Source organism: Martes martes (genome assembly GCF_963455335.1).
Source record: "Martes martes genome assembly, chromosome: 11".
Classification (NCBI taxonomy): Eukaryota; Metazoa; Chordata; class Mammalia; order Carnivora; family Mustelidae; genus Martes; species Martes martes.
In genome coordinates this window covers 64,386,346-64,410,142 of record NC_137899.1, presented here as the reverse complement: position 1 = coordinate 64,410,142, position 23,797 = coordinate 64,386,346, and the positions used below count along the sequence as shown (strand labels likewise).

General features: G+C 39.1%; 1 protein-coding gene across 2 annotated transcripts in view; it reads right to left on the bottom strand.

Moving 5' to 3' along the window:
• Positions 1 to 444: 444 nt before the first annotated feature.
• Positions 445 to 23,797, bottom strand: part of AVL9 (AVL9 cell migration associated) — a 58,540-nt gene continuing 35,187 nt past the window's right edge. The window contains exons 8-17 of one of the 2 annotated variants that reach the window (XR_013967640.1): positions 23,298 to 23,336; positions 21,194 to 21,263; positions 20,364 to 20,899; positions 12,902 to 13,036; positions 11,583 to 11,802; positions 8,994 to 9,111; positions 5,087 to 5,140; positions 4,518 to 4,606; positions 1,757 to 2,082; positions 445 to 881 (exon numbers count right to left, since the gene is read on the bottom strand). Coding sequence is in view for 1 of the 2 variants with exons in the window: in XM_080818321.1 (XP_080674447.1) it covers positions 1,967 to 2,082; positions 4,518 to 4,606; positions 5,087 to 5,140; positions 8,994 to 9,111; positions 11,583 to 11,802; positions 12,902 to 13,036; positions 20,364 to 20,899; positions 21,194 to 21,263; positions 23,298 to 23,336 (1,377 nt within the window). In the remaining variant the exon portion in view is untranslated. Of the gene's footprint in view, positions 2,083 to 4,517; positions 4,607 to 5,086; positions 5,141 to 8,993; positions 9,112 to 11,582; positions 11,803 to 12,901; positions 13,037 to 20,363; positions 20,900 to 21,193; positions 21,264 to 23,297; positions 23,337 to 23,797 lie in introns of both variants that reach the window. The other variant, XM_080818321.1, reaches the window with a different exon arrangement.

The window sequence follows — 23,797 nt, the reverse complement described above, 5'->3', positions numbered from 1 at the left end:
GTCACAGTGCTCTCAGCTGTGTGAACTTTGGGCAGGTGAGAGGTAACAACTGCACACCAACACCAACTGCACAACCACACTATGACACTCCAATTAATGATGTGGCCTCATGAAACAAGATGTTAGAATGAATTCTTTAAGTGCAACACTGATTAAAGTACCTTTTAAGGTTTTGTTTGGTATTACTTTTTTCTCTTCAAATAATATTTCCTGAGAAGGCTGTTTCCCAGCAGAAGCGGAATTAAGGGAGTTCTCACCATAAGCCCTTTCACTGATGATCACTGAGTTTCTGAGTTATTGTCTCAAATGGAAATACACTTTCAGATTTGCTGGACTTGCATTAAAACACAAATGGGAAAATTTAGAGATATTTAGAATTACGTCCCTATGTCCATTCCACATGCCCTAGAAAAATTTACTTCTTAAGTAAACACTTAATTTTTTAAAAAGATTTTATTTTTTTAAGTAGGCTACACATCCAATGTGGGCTTGAACTCATGACCCTGAGATCAAGAGTCACATGATCTACCAACTGAGCCAGCCAGGTGCCCCATTCTTAAGGGATAAATCAAATATAATCAAGTGTTCTCCTTAATTAAATGTTTTCCCAATACTCTATCATATGTAGATCATACTCACAATGTATTTTCCAAGTGTCCTTTGTTACTCAACAAGCAGTTTGTCCCCTGTTAAGTACTCCCTGAGAACACCCATCCAAAGTCCCCTTGAAAAGCAAATGAGAGCTGAGCACAGCAGATACAGGAGGTCCAGTTGTGTAAAAATCTTCAGTAGATAGCACACACGCGTATGTATCTAATATGAAACCAGAGGTCCTTTGTGAAAACTGTGGCTGTGTTTTTCTTCTCTTGCCTCTTGGTTTTCTAAATGTGAGCAAAGATGAGATTTCTACTTAATATTTATGGATCACCTTGTTTTTCTTTTATAAAAACTTTCATAAGGGGGTAGGGATTGATTACAGAAGGATTTTCCATCGGGGAGTGGGAAGGCCAAACACCTTGAAAAGCTGTATGAAGAATAAGACTAAGAAAAAAACCTGTACATCTGTAAACACCCATGGAAAACGGTTCAAAAGAAGAAACAGAAGGCACAAACTGTTGGTTAAAAAATGCTTGTAGAAGACTGCAACATAACTAGGGTTGACAGAACTAACACCGAGGTCTTCCAGAGTCTCGCTGTAAATACACTCATGTTAACCTGCTTGAACACCATTGCAACCGGCACCATGCTATTTCTCTGCACACCCACCTGCAGTTGGGAAGAGGAAGAAAGCACAGTGACACTCCTTGATGCCTCAGAGCAAGTGTTTAGGACTGGGAAAGAATAAATTAAAAACATGAAACACTCCATCCTCAGAACTACCACCTCTGGTTTTCATGTTTCCGGGAGGAAGTGAACTGATAAATACATTTTGTGGGCAGAAAACCAACAAAAAAAATCATCATATAACTCAGCAAAGTAATAACAAAGGGCTGGATTGTATGGCCCCTTAACTTTATAAGCACATTTTAGGGCCAACTTGAGAGAAATTAGAAGAGTAATATACCTTAATTTTAGCACATATAAATGACAGTGGCCATCTGGATATTCAAACAGGAAAAGAGAACAAAATTTACATAAGTAAAAACTTGTCTAAAGTAAACAAATGTATACTATCAGAACTGAAAATTCATTAGAAGTTTCACTGTGTTTTAATCAGGCTCAGACTGAAATAAAAGTAGTCAATTTAAACCCCAACCTGGAAAGCCATCCCTGCTATGGCTGCGATTTCATCTTTCCAGCATCCTGCGACATTCAGTTAGACAGAGGACAACCGTCCCTGTAAACAGTTCGACGTCCTGGTCCCCTGCTGTGGACCTGTGGCCGATGAAGAGAACAGTCTGGGAGCAGCAGACAGACGGGAGACGTTTAAACCTAAGGAAGCGACAGCAGCCTCTGGACACCTTGCTCAGGGCTTCCCGTCGGGGGGCTCAGTGAGACTCTGGGGGGCGGGACTGGTGAAAGTAGAAAGCCATGAAGACATAGCTGTCTTCGCACTGGAAAAAGCTCCTCCAACTGACTGGCCTGGATGGAGAAGAGGGAAAAAACAAAAGGAAAAAAGTCTTCACTTTCGTTAACAGACAGTGAAAGACCAATGCTAATCAATGAATGTTAATTTACTGTAACATCAATACGTTAATAGTTACTAAAATACCATTTAAATTACTAGTTTCAAAACAATCCCTGTCTATGATGGTCTAGAACAAAACTGGGTAACTTCGGGAAAAGAGCCTCCTCTCCTAACCATTCTGAAGGTGGTCAGTCGACCCTTCCCTTAATAACCACCATGCTAGGCCAGTGGTTCTCAGCCCTGGCTGTGCATCAGAACCACTTGGGAGAGCCGAGAAAGAACTATGCGCTCTCCGTAGCTTACATCCAAGTTGATAACTGATAACCACCTACACAGGGAACAGTGGTTAGGCTACTTTCAGGAACTGTGCTTTTGTCATCTGAAACGATACTGCAATAAATGAAGATGTCAACTGCTCTATCTGCCTCAGGTAGGTTTTGTTTTAAAAAACCTTATCTCCAGGGGCACCTGGGTAGCTCAGTGGGTTAAGCCTCTGCCTTTGGCTCAGGTCATGATCCCAGGGTCCTGGGATGGAGCCCCACATCGGGCTCCCTGCTCAGTGGTGAGCCTGCTTCTCCTTCTCTCTCTGCCTGCCACTCTGCCTACTTATGTTATCTCTCTGTCAAATAAATAAATAAAATATTTTCTTTAAAAAAACCACCTTATCTTCAAAGCTGATGCTTTAATTATTTAAGTTGAATCACATATTCCCACTATTCTTAGAGAGAGGGAGTGTGGAAGAGAACTGGCCTTAGAATGTAAACAGCAGGAGCTTCACTAAAAATGAAATAACAATTGACATCATACACTTATAACGAAGGAGAATTTTTCTTTAAAAAAAATAAGAAATCAAAAGAAATTAAATGCATAATATTGTATGGAAATAAATGCTTACATATTAGATTCCATTCCCTTTAATGAAACGAACCCACTGATGGAGCTATGTGCTGTATGTCATTTAAAGGGATGGGTCTGTAGAGTACATATGTAATTCACTCACCCTATCTCTAGGTACACAGAATGTTAGAGCTAGGAGGCCTGCACAGAGATCCCCGAGGTCCAGGGCTTTTGAACTGTGATCAGTAAGGGTTAGTCGACCTCTCCCAGAAGCTAAGGAAGGAGATGGCTCCTATTTTTACATATTGATATGACAAAGCTAATGTGGCAAAATGTAAATAACTGGTGAATCTGAGATAACTGGGAGCTCCTTGTACACTGCTGCACCATTTAAGTTTGAAATTATGGAAAAAAAAAGAGTTAAAAATGTAGAAAAGGAATAAGACTTTTTTTTAGAATGGATATGGAACAAACTTCAAAGTATTTTAACTGAAGAAAGCTAGATGCAGAAGAATGCATACAATAGCACGATACCATTTGTCTGGCTTCAGTTCTCAGGGTAATACTGGCCACATTAAAAGAACTGGGAGGGATGCCTGGGTGGCTCAGCCAGTTTAAGTGGCTGTCTTTGGCTCAGGTCGTGATCCTAAGGTCCTGGGATCGAGTCCTACACTCACCCCTTGCTCACTGGGGAGCCTGCTTCTCCATCTGCCTGCCACTCCCCCTGCTTGTATGCACGTGCACCCTCTCTGATTAAAATAAATAAATAAATAAATAAATAAATGAACTGGGGAGGGCTACACCTCATCTACTACTTTCTGAATGAGTTTGTATAAAATTGGTATTATTCCTTTAATATTTGATAAAATTCATAAGTGACATCTTGGCCTGTGGCATGATTTTTAATTCGATTTATTTAAGAGATATAGGGCTATTTAAATTTTTGATTACTTATTGAATCAGTTTTGGCAATTTGAGTCTTTCAAAGAACTTGCATATTTCATCTAAATTGTCAAAAAACTGGCATAAAAAATTGTTCACAGTATTCCCTATAATCCTTTTAATTTCTGTAAGATGTATAGTGATGTCCCCTTTTCCACTCCCAAAACTGGTAATTTTTATCTTTTCTTATTAGTCTATAAAGGTTTTATCAATACTGTTAATCTTTTAAAAAATGACCTGTTAGTTTCACTGATTTCCTTTATTTTATGATAATATCTTAGAAGACAGCATTCCTAATGCCTACTTTATTATGGTGCTCTACTACTTATAAAAAATTGCAGGAAATGTTGAATCTTTATAAACAGAACAGTGAACACATCAGAAAATTGGTATCTCCATCAGGTGTGGCAAAATTCGCTGAACCCTGATATTCTCTGATGTCATAAGAATTTTCAGGAATAAGGTGAAAACGAAACCTTTGTATTCAACCATCTTGTATTATTATATGATAGAAAGATCTCTACAACTTTATGATTTTATCAATGACACGCTGAGTAGAGAAGAGATGTGTTACGATTCTAATCTGTTTCTGTCTAAAGGCATGTCTTACCAACAGCTTTTCCTGTTTGTACAACATTTCGGCTGGTTGTGACCATGACGTTTCCAATTTTTTTGCCACGCTCACTGTTTTGAACAGAACTAAGTAAAGCAAATAAGTTTTAGGTATATTACAAAAATTCACATATACCACACCCTATAACCACCCCCAAAATTGGATTATTGAGAAAAGAAGCTAAATTACTTATCATGCATCAATTAATTTAGTAACCTTAGGGACGTAAACTTTCAGAAAATACTAAAATAACATGCAGACAAACCAAAAAACGGCCATAAGGATGCATGGTTAATTCTCCCTACAGTTACGACTTGCTAAAGTTACTCCACCAGAATAAAAATGGCAAATTCTGTTATTAGTTCACACCATTCTCTATGAAACAGCAGTGTTTTCACTCTGAAACATACACACTGCTGAGCAAGAGAATGTTATGCACATATTTGGTTACTATTTGAAGCACAAGTCTATCAAGTGGAGAAAAACAATTCCTAATTAGCAATGAAACACATGGCATAAACTCAGACATAAAAATTTTCCTAGTTTTTTTTTTCCTAAATACTCACTGTGAGAATCTTAACTTCATGTCTGACACGGAGTACTGGCCTTGAAAAGGATGGCTGTAAAACAAAGGTTGAGACTATTAGACTATGAATTTTACCAATAAAACTGCAAAACAATGCTGTCACAAGGAAGCATCAGTAAACCTTGCAGGGGTGACTCAGCTGGATGGGGGTGTTCTGCACATGACAGCAGGAAATGGGGCTTTGAGCACAGATCATTACTTACAGTCTTGGGAGCCTCTTTGAGCTTATTTCCTCCCTTGTAAAATAGGGTTTTTTTTCTTGGAGTGGGGGGTGAGAAAGAGGTTTGTGTTAATACTACACTAATGTTCCGATTTATTTGGTCTGGGGCTGGGCTTAAGCATCAGTGTTTTTAAAAAGCTCCCAGGATAGTTAGGGTTAGTCACTACCTCAGGGCACGACCACGGACTGTACTTTGATTCTGGCCGTCTTATAAATGCATGCTATTGGTCATCTGGAGATTTGTGTACATCAGTAAAATCTGTACTTTCAGGGGCACCTGGGTGGCTCAGTGGGTTAAGCCTCTGTCTTCGGCTCAGTTCAATATCTCAGGGTTCTGGGATCGAGCCCCACATCAGGCTCTCTGCTCAGCAGGGGGCCTGCTCCCCCCCCCCACCCCCTCTCTGCCTGCCTCTCCGCCTGCTTGTGATCTGTCTGTCAAATAAATAAATAAAATCTTTTAAAAAAAGAGAAATCTGTACTTCCTACCTGGAAAGCAACTAAAAATTTAGGTCTTAAAAATGTACAAAATGGGGACGCCTGGGTGGCTCAGTTGGTTGAGCGGCTGCCTTCGGCTCGGGTCATGATCCCAGTGTCCTGGGATCGAGTCCCACATCGGGCTCCTTGCTTGGCGGGGAGCGTGCTTCTCCCTCTGCCTCTGCCTGTGCTCGCTCGCTCTCTCTCCCTCTCTCTCTCTGACAAATAAATAAATAAAATCTTAAAAAAAAAAATGTACAAAATGGGGGGGCACCTGGGTAGTTCAGATATTTCAGCGTCTGCCTTTGGCTGAGATCATGATCCCAGTGTCCTGGGATCAAGCCCTGCACTGGGCTCCCTGCATGGCAGGGAGCCCACTTCTCCCTCACCCTTTACTGTTCCCCCTGCTTGTGCTCTCTGCTCTGTCAAATAAATCTTAAAAAAAAAAAAAAAAAAAAGTACAAAAGGGAAGAAGTGTATGTGTGCGTGTATGTATACACACACACACACACATATATATATATAAAATCAAGCAACTTGACCAAAGTTGTACTGTAAAAGGACTCAATAAATATCCACATTCTTATTTCACCCTGAGAGGTCTCTCTCAATGTCTAACAAAGACAGTGACCCTAATGAAATCTATAGCTACACTTATAAAAACACCAAAATGCTATTAATGGCTTTTCAAAAGACAATAAATTTCCTTATTGGCCATATTAAGCATATGGGATGCATTTACTTTTTCTGGATTCCTGACTCACAGGCTGACAGAACTGAGAGGACTTAATCAGCATTTCTTCATATTCCCAGGAAGCTCTGCCTCAAGGATGAAGCATACGGGCTGTTCACTAAGTTAGAGGACTGCCTCCTCTCCTCTTCTGAAGCTGGACAAAGGTTTTCATAGATCTCAAATCTTACAATTAGTTTGGAATACGTCCAAGTTATATCCCCTGACAAGTGAAGACTATCATTTCTTGTTTTTAATTTGGTGAAAATAATGAAAAACTGCTATTATATCTGCATAATTTCCTTACCTATATATATCAGGTCTTTTTTCAGCTTTTTCTTCAATCTAAATAACCCCAATTTATTTACACATGTTTAAAAGTACAGTTTTATGTCCTTTAAAACCCATTCCAGCTAAGCCTCTTACAGATCGGCATTAAAATCTGACCAGGTTATCAGTACAGAACTCTGGGGGAAGAGACCTTCCAGGCCGCACTGTGAACAGTAGAGGTGGACCGTCAGTCGCTACTCCCCGCCCCTCCTCCCCCTCCTGCCCCGTCACACTGAGGGCCACCAGGCAAACAAACTCACATCTGTTTTTCTTCATCATTCTTTAAAACACAGACCTTGTGGTTAGTGAGGGAGAATACTTTGAACTCTAAGCTCTTTCATTTAATACTATTAAGATTTTTTTGCCTTTTAATTCTCTATGTTTTTACCACATTCAAATGCCAATAGAGGTTTCTGCTATAGCCCAGTGTGACGATTAAATTCACCAAAATCGTTGCTGAACCCAGTCATTTTTCTTGATAGATGATATAAAGTTTAACAGACATGTTCTTTAAAAACTGGCTATATTTCATCCCTGCAGATGCTTCCCTAAGTTACTTATGACATAAATATCTGGATTCTGTGTGGGGAGAGGGAACAGTCTTTATAGAACCGCTTAAATCGGGGCGCCTGGGTGGCTCAGTGGGTTAAGGCCTCTGCCTTCGGCTCGGGTCATGATCCCAGGGTCCTGGGATCGAGCCCCGCATCGGGCTCTCTGCTCGGCGGGAAGCCTGCTTCCTCCTCTCTCTCTCTCTCTGCCTGCCTCTCTGCCTACTTGTGATCTCTGTCTGTCGAGTGAATAAATAAAATCTTAAAAAAAAAAAAAAAAAAAAAGAACCGCTTAAATCATATCCCCAGTCTAGCTAAGTTAACCCCAGCTCCTAAAATAATAGTCAGGACAAAGCTGATTTTTGTCCAACTCTCACCAAGAGGTATGAGTTTAAAATACAAATGAAAACATTCAGTGTATACTTGTATTACTAAAAAAAATCATTTTAATCATGTAATTTAGAAAGTAAGTCCCTAGGATGTACAGTAGTTCCCCCTTAACTGCGGAGGACACATTTTGAGACCCCAATGAATGTCTGAAACCACAGACAGTACTGAACCCTATATATTTGTTCCTATATATACATACCTACAGTAAAGTTTAATTTATAAATTAGGCAAAGCAAGAGATTAACAACAGTAACGAATGATAACATACAACAATAACAGCAATACTCTATAATAAGTTATGTGAATGTAGTCTTTCTCTCTCTCTCGGCAAATAGTTCTTACTGCACTGTACTCACCCTTCCTCTTCTTGTGATGATGTGGGATGGTAAAATGCCTAGTGATGAGATGAAGGGAGGTGAAGGGCGTTTACTGTGATGTAGCGTTAGGTTACTACCGACCTTCAGATGACGTGTCACAAAAAGGATCATTTGCTTCAGGATTGCGGTTGACCCCGAGCAACTGAAACCGCGAAGAAGGGGAGGTATACTACGTACACATTCTATCAATGGAGGGATCTCCTTAGATTCTACTCTGTTCCATTCAAACAAGGTAACATTGCTTCATAATGGCCCCACTTCACAGCATGTTTAAATATCTTTTATGCCTACATGGATAAAGTCTGTCAACATTTAGTATTCTGACAGGTATTAAATTTTGCTGGATTTTAGAATCTGAGTTGGAAACTAAGTTTGACCACGCATCTAGGAATTCAAGTACCAACTTCAGTCTTTTCACACTTCATGTTTTAAAATAACCTCTCAGTCTCAACCAGTGGTATTTCCTTCAAGGGTTCTATCTTGTTTGACCATTCTGCTAAAGCACAGATCCAGGGAAAGGGAGAGAACTATCATGTACTGAGCATCTCCATGTGCCAGACTTCCTCTTCTGAATTATGCCAAGAGCTGGGAGAAATGTTAATCCTTCCAAAAATGCCTTGAGCTTTTTGTGTAAGAAGTAAGAATAGGGAAGCAGTTTTCAGCTGCTTCTCTGTATTTGGGATTTTATAATCCACTTAAGGAGATTTTTTGAGATATTCACGTTGTCATCAAAGTTAAGATACAATCTTCTTTATACTGGGGCATACTTCGTAAATCAACCATGTTATGTACTATCAATCCTCAGAGGATGTGCTTACTTCGGATTTATTTCTGCAAGTGCCGGATGCTTGTTGCTGTTCCACACCCTGTAGTTGTGAGTATTCTTCCATGCTGTAACAAAGGTTGTCCCATAGTCCGATAATATCTTTTCATTATCTGTCAAGTAAATATTTGAAAGTTGAGCTGGTCTGTAGCCAGTCAGGGATATGAAGACTCATAACCAAAATGGGTAAAGGAATGGCTTTATGCCCCCCACCCCCATGCTTTTTGGGGAAGATAGCCTACCAGATATCAGGAAACTTGGGTCTAGTTCCAGAAATCCTGTTAAGAAGCTATGTGGCCTTTGGCAAGTCACTTAATCACTCAGAACTTCATTTTCCTAACCAGAAAATAAGAGGGTTGAGCCAGATATATTCTAAGGTTCCTTACAATTCCAAAATATTTCCATGTTCTCCTTACCAAGGTTAGGAGGCATAGTATTATTTATTAAATGAAAACTGCAGACTGTGCAGTGAGTAAATGTATTGATGTATATACATATGGAGTAGGCAATAAGAGCACCTTTCTATCTTTCCACAAATGTTATATTTCTTTGAAAAAAAAATCAGAATGCATACATTAATTGGTTCTTTCAGTCACTGTTTTTTCTTCCTTGAATTTTTTCTTACTATTTGGTGAAACTCACTCTTTAATCTCCATGCATTTCACTGTCAAAATACTTAAGTAACAAAGGAATTTTGATATTTAATGTTGAAAACTTTTTGGCTTTTTCATTATCATGGGGAAGCTTTAATGCAGAGCACTTCTGCTTGGAAGAGTAGAAAAGGTTTGGAGAACAGATTCAAATGGCTTTTGCTTCATATACTAATTGTAAGTTGCTTGCTTTGAAGGTGAAACAGGACTTTTGTTGCTGGGAAAGGAAAAGGATACACAGGATTCCAAATGCAACATTAAGGAACTACTTTTAAGAACGTATTCCTCAAAGAGCTCCCTGGGCTGAATCTCCTTTAGAACAGCAGCATGGGCCTGAGCCAGATTATATGAGTTTGATTTCACAGCTCAGCCTCCACCAGAGCGATGAGTAAGCTACTTAACCTTACCGTGCCTCAATGCCTCTCCTGTAAAATGAAGAGGACATGGTCTCTACCTCTCTACCTCCAGAATTGTTGTTGAAGATGAAATGAGTTAGTAGAAATAAAGTGCTCAAAACAAGACAGGTCCCTGCACATATGCAAAAATAAATAAATAAATAAATAAATAAATAAAGAAGTCTAGTTACTGTTATTACTCAGCATTTATAGCTACCTAGGCAATTAGGTTTAAAAAGTAAATTACTCATGAAGCTAACATGACTGGTGGAGACTGGGGTTTCCTTCTTAGATTACTGAATGATTCTGAACTACAGCATTTAATCTTGGTGTCTCAGCTGTTACATCTGTAGAAGAGGCAGATATTTAAAAATATCCTATTAACAAATAAGGAGTTGCTCCAGAGCTTTCCTTTACAGATAAAGCACACACCCAGAGCCTTGATTTCAAATGCCACACACACTTCATGAAGAACTAACCTGGGAGGGCACAGCACTGATGGGACAGTGTGAACACACTGCTACTGTGGAATTACTTACTTATAGACGGCTCCAATGGTAAATTTTAGGTTATGCGTATTTCACCACATTTTTAATAACTTCCCCCAAATAGTGGTTAATTGAAAAAAAGGAAAACCAAAAGCTCAACAATTTAACAACAACAACAACAACCTACTAAGTATTTGCTACATGTCCACGGTGGTAGTCAACCATGTGCAAAAGCTCACTGTAGAGCTTCATTTTCTCTTTTTAGTATAGATTTCTTTCCCTATGGAAATGAAATGGTTTTCATACAGAAGTAGGTCTATCTTTACCTGCTCTCTTTTAACTATTTAATAGGAATAGGATTTCTTAGAATGGAAAATCTGAAGGTTTAATCACTCGGAATGTGATTTCCAGTGATTTCTTTCGTATTTCTTTTCTCCCTTCACATATCTTAAAAACATGTAAGCAGGGGCGGCTGGGTGGCTCAGTGGGTTAAAGCCTCTGCCTTCGGCTCAGGTCATATCTTGGGGTCCTGGGATCGAGCCCCGCATCGGGCTCTCAGCTCAGCGGGGAGCCTGCTTCCCTTCCTCTCTCTCTCCCCCTGCCTCTCTGCCTACTTGCAATCTCTGTCAAATAAATAAAATCTTAAAAAAAAACAAAAACAAAAACATGTAAGCAATGTTTATAAACAGCCCCCAGATACTGACACATCCTTCCTTCTACATGGTCCTTGGGAACACTAAGCAGCCATGTAAAAGTGACCTGCATTTACTGTCTTGATAGTTTTTCTTTATAATAGAAACATAAACATAAGTTTCAAAAATTATTTGGAATGGGATCCATTTTTGCAAAAGGATCACCACAAATACCACAACACTAAAATCCAACACATATGCATAGAAAAAGGTCTGGAAGGTTATAAAGTACTCAAAATGCTAATAGCAGTTATCTCTGTATGAAGGAGTAACAGATAATTTTATAATGAAATTGTCTTCCTTATGCAATTCAAAACCTCATAAAGATTACGAAAGGAAAAAGCAGCTGTGCTCCTTACCTGACTGCAGTGTGGCAGCCAGGAGTGCATGGATGTAGACTGCAAACTGGGCTCGGATCCACTCGTCACCTCCCTCCCAGCCTGTGCCATCCAGGAAGACATCATCCCTGTTCTCTGTCACGTGCCTCACTAGGTAATCTGCGAACCTGAGGTCTGCAGTGGTTGGGTTAAGCAGCTTCCTGAGTTCTGGATCATGGATCTGGATCAGAGCTTCTTCTACCTAGAGGGTACCCAGGTACAAGTCAGAGTCTGGGCATTCACGTGGACATCCATGCCATACTTTAAAGAGTAACTACTGGGAAGTTGAAGCTGGAAACAAAAAATATGAATAACAGCATTCTCAAAAAGTGAGGCTGTGAAAGAGACAGGTTTTTACACTGAAGTTTTTTTCTTTCTCTATTTAAGAAATCCTCATTTTCCTTTTAGGAAATATATGCACATTTTATTTTGAATTACAAAAGTAACTCTTGTTGATTGTAAACATCTTGGAAAACAGAAACGTAGAATAAAAATCACCTTTGTCACACAACCAGAAATGAATACAATTAATAAGTGCAATTCCTAAAAATTCTTGAGTACTTTGGAATATTATTATATAATATTTGATATACAAAGAGAAGTATGTAACGTACAGGTTAGTTTTGAAGTAATATACACTTACCCAAACAACTTTAGAACTAGAACATAACCAATAATGTTGAGACAACTGTGTGGTCCCTCCATCTGTATCCTCTGCCTTGGAAGGTATCAACCAATTTTAATTCCTCAAAACTGGGATCCCAGATTTTTCATTTATGATACTAGAAACATTTTCTAACAAAGCATGTTTTGGTACTTTTGATTAGAAACTATAAAAACCTAGGATGGGTGAAATTTCCTTTTTTTAATTACATCTATTGTAAAACTAAACATGATTTAAATTTTTATCGGTTGATGTCAAATATTTATCTGTAGCGCCTTCCTCCTGATATCAGGAACATATTAAAGGGGCTAAAAGTATTTAAACAATAAACACATTTTAATTATGAGATCTTAGTAGGACCAACCAGACTGTCTGGCTTGCAACCTGGCTCACCCAATTACTAGCCGTTTGAACTCTCTGCTCCTTAGCTTCCACACGTGTAAGATAGGAAAAGCAACAATGCCTATCTAACAGGCTGTTAGAATTACATCAGTTACTACACCTAAGGTGCACAGAATGCCTGGCACAGGAATTTTTACCTTTATTAGTGTTAGTCCTATGCTGTCAGAATTCCAGTTAAGAAAAAAAAAAACAGGGACCAGCAGTGTCAAGGACACACGCTCATACATAAGCCCACCTCCACAATGGCATCACTGAGGTGCTTCTGCTGGCGGAAAAGGATGTTAGTAGCCCCAGCAACAAATCCACGGACGGTGACATCAGAGAGAAGATGATGCTGCTGCAATGCCATGTAAGGCAAACACAGATATCCCTAAGAATCACAAGAGTGAGAGACAACATCAGGAAAGTAACAGACAGCCAAGTGGCTCTCTCTCCAAGCCTAGAGAGCTAAATAGGAAAGGAAACTTCTGAACCCTGCCCACTGCCGTACCATCTCTAATATAGTCCATCTCTGACTCACTTCAGTACTATTCCAGGGGAACCTCACGCCTTGACTACGCCAGTTAATTGCTTCCCTCTTCCACGAGTGGTGGTCTAACATTAAAATTGTCTTACTTTATTATTTTATTCTCAGGTCAGCTTAAAAGCTTCCACAGTAACTAAGGAACTGGACTTTTTCATTTGCGAAATAACATTTTAAGCCCATGAAATAGTATGCTATCTAGCAGAAAGCTGTTAGTTCTTCCAGAAAAATTTGAAAACACATAATCACCAACATACTGTTATAAGAATACCAAAGCACTGAATGGCATTTGTTTTATTGCCCTATTGTTAAAAATCATGCACAAATATTTCAAGATATTTGCTATTACATGTTTAAGGCAAAAAAAAAAAAAAGACACTATCAACAGCTGTATATTTAATTAACTTCTATTTGAACTGTATTTAAAAATACTGCCCTGAAAATTATAGTTAAACTGTCAAACCACAGCTGGCAATTAAGTGGACAAAAAACAGCATATTTCCTGAGAATAAAGGTGTTAACACTCCAAAGATGCAAAGGAGGATATGGCACTTCTGCTGGAAGATTCTAAATCAAGACAGATTTCCAGTAAGTGGCACAACTTGTATATGCAGCCAGGAGGGCACACTTGTTAAACCCCTGAACTTGTTTTCAATCTCAAGTCTTGTGACAATATTACTTACTTCTTCTCACTGTAAAAAAAAAAAAAAAAAAAAAAAGAACCAAAGGAACTGAGCTAGAGAGCTTTCTCTGGATGATGTGTTACTAATATTATGAGACAAATCTCTGACTGTAGGAGGAGACATCTATTTTGTTACTTCATGTTCTTCACTGTATCCTAGAACATGTATTGTACCTAACAGGTGGTTGTTAAATAAATACTTAATATGGGAGAAGAGATTTCGAAAAGTTGGAAGACAGGTCTAGTAACCTGGTTTTATTCTTTTTCTTGACAATATCTTTCTCTGTTCAATAAAACACTAACTAATAGAGGCAGCAAAAATAAACTCATGTCTATGCATTAGAGATACTCAGTACAGTGCTTCTCAATTGACGCCCCTCTTGGGATTAAAGGCTGAAAGGACCTGGGCTCATTTAACGTCACTCAGCGGCTTTAAGGCTCAGGGTTCATGCTTTACTTTGTGAGCTATGTATTGAAAAACAACAGACTCCCCTTGCCCCCAGTTACCTATTTCCAAACATAAATATTATAATGTTGAAGGCTCTTTACATAATAGCACGAAAACAAAGAAGTTTTCTTTTTTTTGAAGATTTTATTTATTTGTGTGTGTGTGTGTGTGAGAGAGAGAGCGAGCCTGCGCGAGCGAGCATGAGAGGACAAAGGTCAGTGGGAGAAGCAGACTCCCTGCTGAGCAGAGAGCCTGATGCAGGACTCGATCCCAGGACTCCAGGATCATGACCTGAGCAGTCGCCCAACCAACTAAGCCACCCAGGCGCCCCAGAAGTTTGTTTTTTAAACATCAATAAACACTTTTAAAAAAAATATACAAAAGTACATTCCCTAAAAAACTATACATATGCTCTTTGACCAGCATTCTACTTATAATTTATCCAGGTACACCTGCTCGCAAAGTGAGATCTGTAAAGAGTTATTTATTGGGGCGCCTGGGTGGCTCAGCGGGTTAAGCCTCTGCCTTCGGCTCAGGTCATGATCTCAGGGTCCTGGGATCGAGCCCCACATCGGGCTCTTCTCGGTAGGGAGACTGCTTCCTCCTCTCTCTCTGCCTGCCTCTCTGCCTGCTTGTGATCTCGCTCTGTCAAATAAATAAATAAAATCTTAAAAAAAAAAAAAAGAGTTATTTATTGCAGCACTGTTTATTATAGCGAAAGACTGGAACCCTAACTACTTATAAGCGGGAAACTGAATAAATCACTCGTCTACACAATGGAACATCTGGCAGCTATAAAGAGGGAGAAATTCACTTCCAAGGAATATTTGGTAAGAAAGATTAAAGGTATAAAAGTGGGGAGGGATGTCTGGGTGGCTCAGTTGGTTAAGTGCCTGCCTTCAGCTCAGGTTATGATCCCAAGGTGCTGGGACTGAGTCCCAGATCTGGCTCCTTGCTCAGTGGGAAGCCGCCTTCTTCCACTGCCTGCTGCTCCCTCACTGGTTGTGCTCTTTCTGGCAGATAAATAAATAAAATCTTAAAAAAAAAAAGTGAGGAATAGTCTGCTATTTTGTATATAAAAGGAGGGGGAAATATCTACACATTTATGTATGTATAAAATACCCCCAGAGAAAGACACTGATAACGCTGGTGACCACTGGAGGAGAGGGCACCTGAATAGTAGGGAAGGAATGAGAGGGAGACCTTTTTTATAGATGCTTTAGAATCTTTTGAATATTGAGCCATATGAAAGTATTACATATTTATAAAATTAAGAGTTCAAAATGGCCTTAAAATTATGTCAATTACTTCTAAAAAATTGCCGTGTGTGTGTGTATATATATGTATATACATATGTACATATATATATATATATATATATATATATATATATAAAAGAGATTTCTATTTATTCATTTGAGAGAGAGAGAGAGAGAAAGCATGAGCCAGGGGTAGAGGTAGGGGGAGAGGGAGAAGCAGAATCCCCCCACTGAGCAGAGAGCCCAATGCGGGGCTTGATCCCAGGACCCCAGGATTATGACCTGAGCCGAAGGCAGACACCCAACCAAGAGCCACCCAGGCACCCTGTGTCATACTTTTAATGATGATCTATTTTTCCTAAATCTTTTAAAGTTCCCTATTGTATTGTAGCAGTAAGAGCTCAGGTCCTTTCACATAAAACAGCCTCCATACCCAAGCTCACTTCTGACTTTTTACTTTTCAAGGATACTTTAATTTCCATATTTGGAGCTGTAGTATATAAGAGTAAAAAAAACCACCAAAAACCCCAAATAAACAAAGAAAACAACACAACAAAAAAACCCACCAAAAAAGGCCTGAAACAGTATCTGCACTCCCATGTTCAAAGCAGCAGCATTCGCAATAGCCAAAGCATGGAAGCAACCCAAATGTCCACTGACAGATGAATGGATAAACAAAGTGTGATATATACGTACACCGGATTATTATTCAGCCTTGAAAAGCATGGAAATGATGACATATGTTATAGCATGGATGAAGCCTGAGAACATGATGTTAAGTTAAACAGGCCAGTCACAAAAAGGTTAATAATGTATGACTCCACTTAAAAAGGTGTTAGAGTAGTTAAATTCATAGAAACGAAAAGGTGTGGTGGCCAGGGGTTGGGGGAATGGGAGTTATTGTTTAATGGGTGTAGAGTTTCAGTTCAAGATGAGAAACTTCTGGAGATCTACAGTACACTGATGTGAATGTAACTTAACACTACTAAACTGTACATTTAAATATGGTACACAGGGTGGGATGCCTGGCTGACTCAGTCAGTTAAACGGCTGACTCTTGCTTTAGGTTCGGGTCATGATCTCAGGGTCAGGAGACATAGCTCTGCGTCTGGCTACAGACTGCATGTGGAGCCTGCTTGAAATTCTCTCTCTCCCTCTCCTGCCCCTCCCCTCTTTAAAAAAGAGATAAACAGAGTAAATTTTATACACACACATGGATTTTTTTTTAACCACAACTAAAAAACAAAAACCCCACACCTCAGCTTGGTAAACCTAGCAAAATTGTCATGAGCTAATTTGCTAAAGAGCTGCAAAAGCACACAGTGGGCCTTCTCTCTTGTGACCTGGAAGTGGGTACTGTGTGATTAGAACTGGATGCCATTTTCTCAGCTCTCCTCTTGTCAGGAATGATAAATATGGTCATGAACTGGAAGCCTCCCTGTTACAGGGATGTCCCTTCTCTCCACAAGTTATCCAGAGTTTAAAGGTAATCTCTACCAAAATCTCAACCTGTTTGAGAACTTAAATTGATCCTAAAATTGATGTGGAAATGAAAAGGGCTAAGAAATGCTTAAAAATCAATAGTAAGAGACAAAGCCTTTTTTCTGCCTGACAGGATATACCTACGGGGGGAACTGCCCCAGGGATGGACAAATAAATCGACAGTACCAATGAAGCAACAAGAAAAAGTCCAGAAAGACTCCTTCCTCAAACATACAGAGATTAGTTCCAGTTAATAAAAACCAAACTGTGAAAGTCAAAGCTATATAGCTTTAAAAGATAACCTAGTACACCAAGGTAGAGGGGACTGCTTAAATAAGACCTCCAAGGCACTAACCATAAAGTAAAAAATGATAAACAAAAGGGTATTTAGAATATATGAAGTCCCTCAAATCAGTGACGAGGACAATCCAGTAGTTTTGAAAAAATACCACATAAGGGGAAATCCGAATGCTTAACAAGAATAGGAAAGATGTTCAATCTTAACAATAATTTTTTAAAAAAGATTTTTATTTATTTGACAGAGAGCACAAATAGGCAGAGTGGTAGGCAGGGGGACAGGGAGAAGCACGCTCTCAGCTGAGCAGAGAGCCCAATGTGGGGCTCGATCCCAGGACCCTGACATCATGACCTAAGCCAAAGGCAGATGCCCAACCAACTGAGCCACCCAGGCGCCCCTCAACAATAATTACTGAAAAAAATGCAAACCAGGAACTATAAAATACTGTCAGATTGGCTAAATATTAAAAAGTCTGACAATATCAAGTGTTGGTAAGAATGCAGAGCAGTTGGGAACTCATACCCTGTTGTGGGAATGGTGGAAATTCTCAGAAGCACTTCAATAAACAACTGGGAATTCTAGTTAAGCTGAAAGCACCCATTTCACATGATCCAGTATTCCTGCTTTTAGGTACTGAATGCTCTGCAAACTCTGGCATGTGTCTAGAAAGATTTCTGAAAAAGAATTTCAGAGCCTTCTTTAGATGAATGGATAAAGAAGATATGGTCCATATATACAATGGAATAATATGCCACCACCAGAAAGGATGAATTCCCAACTTTTGTACATGGATGGGACTGGAGGAGATTATGCTGACTGAAATAAGTCAAGCAGAGAAAGTCAATTATCATATGGTTTCACTTACTTTGGAAGTATAAGGAATAACATGGAGAACATTAGGAGAAGGAAGGGGAAAGTGAATTGGGGATAAATCGGAGGGGGAGACGAATCATGGAAGACTGTGGACTCAGAAACAAACTGAGGGTTTTGGAGGGGAGAGGGGTGGGAGGATGGGTGACACTGGTGGTGGGTATTAAGGAGGGCACGTATTGCATGGAGCACTGGGTATGGTGCATAACCAGTGAATCTTGGAACACTGAAAAAGAAAAAAGAGTTTCATAGCAGCATTATTTGTATAGCCAGAAACTGGCAACAATGCAGATGTCACAATTGATAAGCTTCACAACAGCTGAAAATGGAAAACTACATAGGAATAATAAAACATAGTATCATGCAAAAACATGAATGAAACTAAAAACAATGTCAAGAGAAAAAAAAATTTGTGGAGATATATATATATATGTATATATATATATATATAAAATTTTATTTATTTGACAGAGACACAGTGAGAGAGGGAACCCAAGCAGGGGGAATGGGAGTGGGAGAAGCAGGCTTCCCATCAAGCAGGGAGCCCGATGTGGGGCTTGATTCCAGGACCCTGAGATCGTGACCTGAGCCAAAGACAGACATTTAATGACTGAGCCACCAAGGCGCTCCTGTGGTTCCACTTAAATAAGATTCATAATTTTTGGCTGGCCAATCGAGGTATCTTTGATAACCTAAATTTGAAAATGAAAAGCTGCAAGCAAGCAAACCAAATATAAACTCAGAAGCAATACTTAAAGGCGATTAATACCTGTGGCAGATAAAAAAAATCTGGTTTCTAACTACATATATTTTTAATTTTTTCATAAATTTATTGTTTTACTAAAAAAGTTACAAACTGATATTAAGATTTCTAAATTAAGTGATCTTCTTATGGAGGCAATTATATATTTAAAACACTGAAGTTACTAGATACATGTAATTAAAACAAAACAAAACAAAACAAAAAAACCCCAAAAAACTGGGGCACCTTGGTAGCTCAGTTGGTTGAGCATCTGACTCCGGGTTTTGGTTCAAGTCATGATCTCAGGGTCATGGGATGGAGCCCCACGTCAGGCTCCCTGCTCAGCAAGAAGCCTGCTTCTCGCTCTACCACTCCCCCTGCTTGTGTTCCCTCTCTCTCTATGTGTGTGTGTGTGTGTGTGTGTGTCTCTCTCTCTCAAATAAATAAAATCTTGAAAGAAAGAATGAAAGAAAGAAAAGAAACTTCATTATTTCAATCATAAAGCAAATTAAGATAACTTCAGAATCCCCCAGCAAGCCATAAAATGAACAAAGCATTCTCTACTAACCATTCAGCAATACTGACTTGGGGCAAAAACTTATTTATAAAGGTAGATAAACACAAGTAGAATTTACTATAGAGGAAGGAGTACATATTCCAGTCAACACTACCCATCTTTCTTTTCCACATAGTCTCACTTCATGCATAAAGGACAGTATTTAGAGAAAACCATAGAACTTTGCTCTAGTTACCAGAAAGATGTATCTGTCTTTCATGGTAGACTGCAAGATCATAGAAATAGATCATAGAAATAGAATTTAGAACTTAGCATGGCACCTGGTGTATGTGACACTAAGGTCACAGATAACCACAGCACTATACATTATGTATTTTACAGTTTGAAGGAAAATTTTCAGACCCGAAAATGTGTTCAACACTATAAGTTAAATTCTAAAAGGGTTGTTGGGGACACCTGGGTGGCTCAGTCAGTTAAGCGTCCAAGTCTTGGTTGACTCAGGCCATGACCTTGGGCTCAACACTCAGCAGGGAGTCTACTTGAACATTATCTCCCTCTGCCCCTCCTCCTACTCTCTCTCTCTCAGAAAAACAAATAAATTAAAAAAAAAAAAAGGGGGTGGTCAGATTCTTTAAGGGCCTTAGTTAAGGAACACTAGGGGCATCTGGGTGGCTCAGCTGGTTAAGCGTCTGATTCTTGATTTCAGCTCTGGTCATAATCTCAGGGTCGTGAGATTGTGCCCTACACTGGGCTCCTGGCTCAGTGGAGAGCCTGCCTGAGATTCTCTCTTCCTCTCTCTCTCTAGCCATCTCTCTATTCCTGTGTCCACTCTCTAACAAATAAATCTTAAACAAACACACACTCACTAAACTTTACCTTTGTGAAGATGGCCAGGGGCATGCCATATTGGTCTTCTTCCAAACCAGAAATCAGCCCTGGTATCAGTACCACCTGGCCTGTATTAGCTTGAGGTTGTACAGTAATTGGAGGACTGTCTGAGGGCACAGACTGCTTTGGAAATGAGTTTGTCTGTTCTGACTCCTGTTCCCTTTCTTTCAAGGTAGGGTCCTCTAAGATGCTAGGATCCAAGGTCTCCCAGTCACTTTCTGAAGACTCTGGAGATGGGCGAGAAGGAGGTTTCAAATATTGACTGGTTTCATTGGGTTCCTGTCCTTTGCTGCTGTCATCTTCTACATGGAGCAACAGTTCTTCGGTCTTGATGACAGCATCTCCTCCGTGGTTTCCTGTCATGATTTTCTTAACAGTACCTGAGTTGGTATTTGAAATGTCAGGAGCAGACATAGAAACAAAATCATCTGCAGGGTGATTACTTTCATGAAGCCCAGCATCTTCAGACATACTCTTTCGGGGTCTGTACTGAGAACAGTCACTGAGACCATGTTCAATCATGCCTACAACATACAATAATGGAGAACAGCTTGGCTTACAATCAAGTGGGAAAAGATAAGAGTTGCATATTCCATTCTAAATAGTAGAACTCTCCTATAAAAATTTTAGTAAGTTATGCTTGCACATATTTTAATTAAAAAAAAAGAAAAATCTCATACAAGAGAAACCCACTGTCAAAAGAAAATCATGTCAAAATAAAAATGTTATCCCTAGCAAGTTTATTCTTAAAAATTTTAGCACTGAAAGTTCCAGTAAAAGTTAAACTAAAGAAAGAGTAGATACCGTTACCCTCTTACCTGGAAAAAGGGATAACACAGTCATCAGGGCACCCACCAATTTATTCACTGGAGAAATATAAAAGAGAACCTGAAATGGATTAAATCAAGATTAAATTAGGAAATCCAAGAATCTACAACATAAAAAAAGGGGGGGAAGAGATAGAGAAGGAAAAATTCTTCTTTATAGAAGGATAACAGCTAATACAGCATTAATGAAAGAATCAAAGAAATCACGGACCATCTACCATGATTCAGTTGAAAATTACCAATGGAAGCTAAAACTACTGTGAAAAGTTGCTGGGCAACAGGATATTCACATAGCTTCAAATTTACCATCTCACAGATTAGCTATTAGTGGCAAAGGGAAACACAAGTACCTCATTATGAAGAAATCTGGGGATTACCACTTTAATCAAATGATCAAGTTTTCCATTACCAATAATACTACAAATAGTTATGGACATCCTGGTGTGATAACTCTGAGAAGGACACACCTGTAGTACGCTTGCCACACAAGTTTAATCTGAAACTAGTCAAAAGAAAATAATCAGACAAATCTAATAGGATTCTTTAAAAAAAAAGCCAATGCCATGAAAAACAAAAAGAAACCCAAAAAAAGAGCAAGGTGGTAGAGCTGTTTGAGATTAAAGGATTAAAGAGAATTATAAGGCAATACATGATGCTTGGCCCCCTAGAAACAACCAGTTTATAGGACATTATTATAACATCTGAGGAAATTTAAAAAATGGACTGCATTTCTTGAATGTGAAAACGGTATTTTGGTTATACGGAAATATACTCTTTTTTTTTTTTTAAGATTTTATTTATCCATTAGACAGACAGAGATCACAAGCAGGCAGAGAGACAGGCAGAGAGAGAGGAAGGGAAGCAGGCTCCCCGCTGAGCAGAGAGCCCCAAGCAGGGCTTGATCCCAGGACCAACTGAGCCACCCAGGCGCCCGAATATACTCTATTCTTAAGAAATACATCCTGGGGTGCCTGAGTGGCTCAGCTGGTTAAGCATCTGCCTTTAGCTCAGGTCTTGATCGTGGGGTCCTGGTGATGGAACCCCTTGTCAGACTCCCTGCTCAGCGGGGAGCCTGCTTCTCTTCAGTTGTTCTGGTGTTTCACTCTCAAATAAATCAATCAAATCTTTAAAAGAAAAAGGAAAAAAAAGAAACATAGTTTAAAGTTTTTAGGGGTAAAGTACTATGATTTTAAAATTATTAGGATTGGCAGCAGGGTGGGAATGAACATATACAAAGCAATATAATGCAAAAGTGGCAAAATGTTAATCGTCAATACCGATCAAGTGTGTAAAAGTTCATTACAGTGTTTTTTCAACTTTTCTGTAGGTTTGACATTTTTCAGAGTAAAATTTGAGAAAAAAATCAGAAACAGGATATGTTCATTGCAATTACAACCTGAACCGAAATCAAAAGTTGACCACTTAACTGAAATCAAGAGTCGGCTGTTCAACTGACTTAGCCCACCCAGGCAACCCAATTTATTTATTTATTTGCTAGAGGGAGAGTGCACGTGCACCAGTGGGGGCAGCGGAAGTGGAAGAGGCTCTCAAGCAGACTCCCCACTCAGCAAGGAGCCTGACCCAGGGCTGGATCTCACAATCCTGAGATCATGACCTGAGCTAAAACCAAGAGTCTAAGACTCAACGGACTGAGCCACCCAGACACCCCTCTACCACCAGTTATAAGTGAGAGAGCATACAGACCAATTACTGTTGGCAGTTAACCTACACTACAAGGGACACCAGGTACAGGATAAAGCTAGCACTGCAGACTGTGGAGCAAAGAGATGGAAAAAAATCACAATAGCTAATTATACTGTAGAAGCATTCAATCAATCAGCCATGAAGTCTGTAGTAACCCAATACATCATTTCACTATTATTTAAGTCTGCTTAAATTGGTTAATGTCAAACTGCCCCTAGAGAAGACTAAAGAAATTTATACTTCTGTGGTAGTGAACAAGAATATGTGCTTCAGTCTACCAAAATATGACAGGCAAAAAAGTCTTAATTTATACTTTACCATTAGTTTTAATTCTATATAGTATTTAAGGAATGTCAACCCATGTTAAATACTCCGTTCCTTCAAATCTCACCTTTTTTTCAAGAAGAATTAGTTTAAACAGGATTAAGACCTAAAGAAAAAATATTGTATTAAAGTGAGAAACTCAAGCCTATTACTCATTTGCCTTTTCCCTTACTCAAACACAACCATGTATCATTTAATCAATAATATTAACTACAGTGCTTAAAACTACACTGAAAATTATGAACTTACATTGAAAATTTTTAAATTATGTATTTACTAAGAACCACTTAAATCTCTAACAAATTATGCTTTTTATAAGGAGTTATGTTATTTTTGCTTGAAATATCTGCAAGCTCCTTCAAGGGAAGGGCCTATTCATTGGATGTCCAGGGCACTCACAGAGCAGATACTCAATAAATGTATGTAAATGAATGATCAATGTGTGTATGTCCCAGTCAACATATCTTTAATAATAAAGATCACAAGACATAAGTATAGATATTTTATTAGAAAATGTTTCACTCTCAGAGCAACATATAAACTACTCTGTAAAATTAAAACATGTTC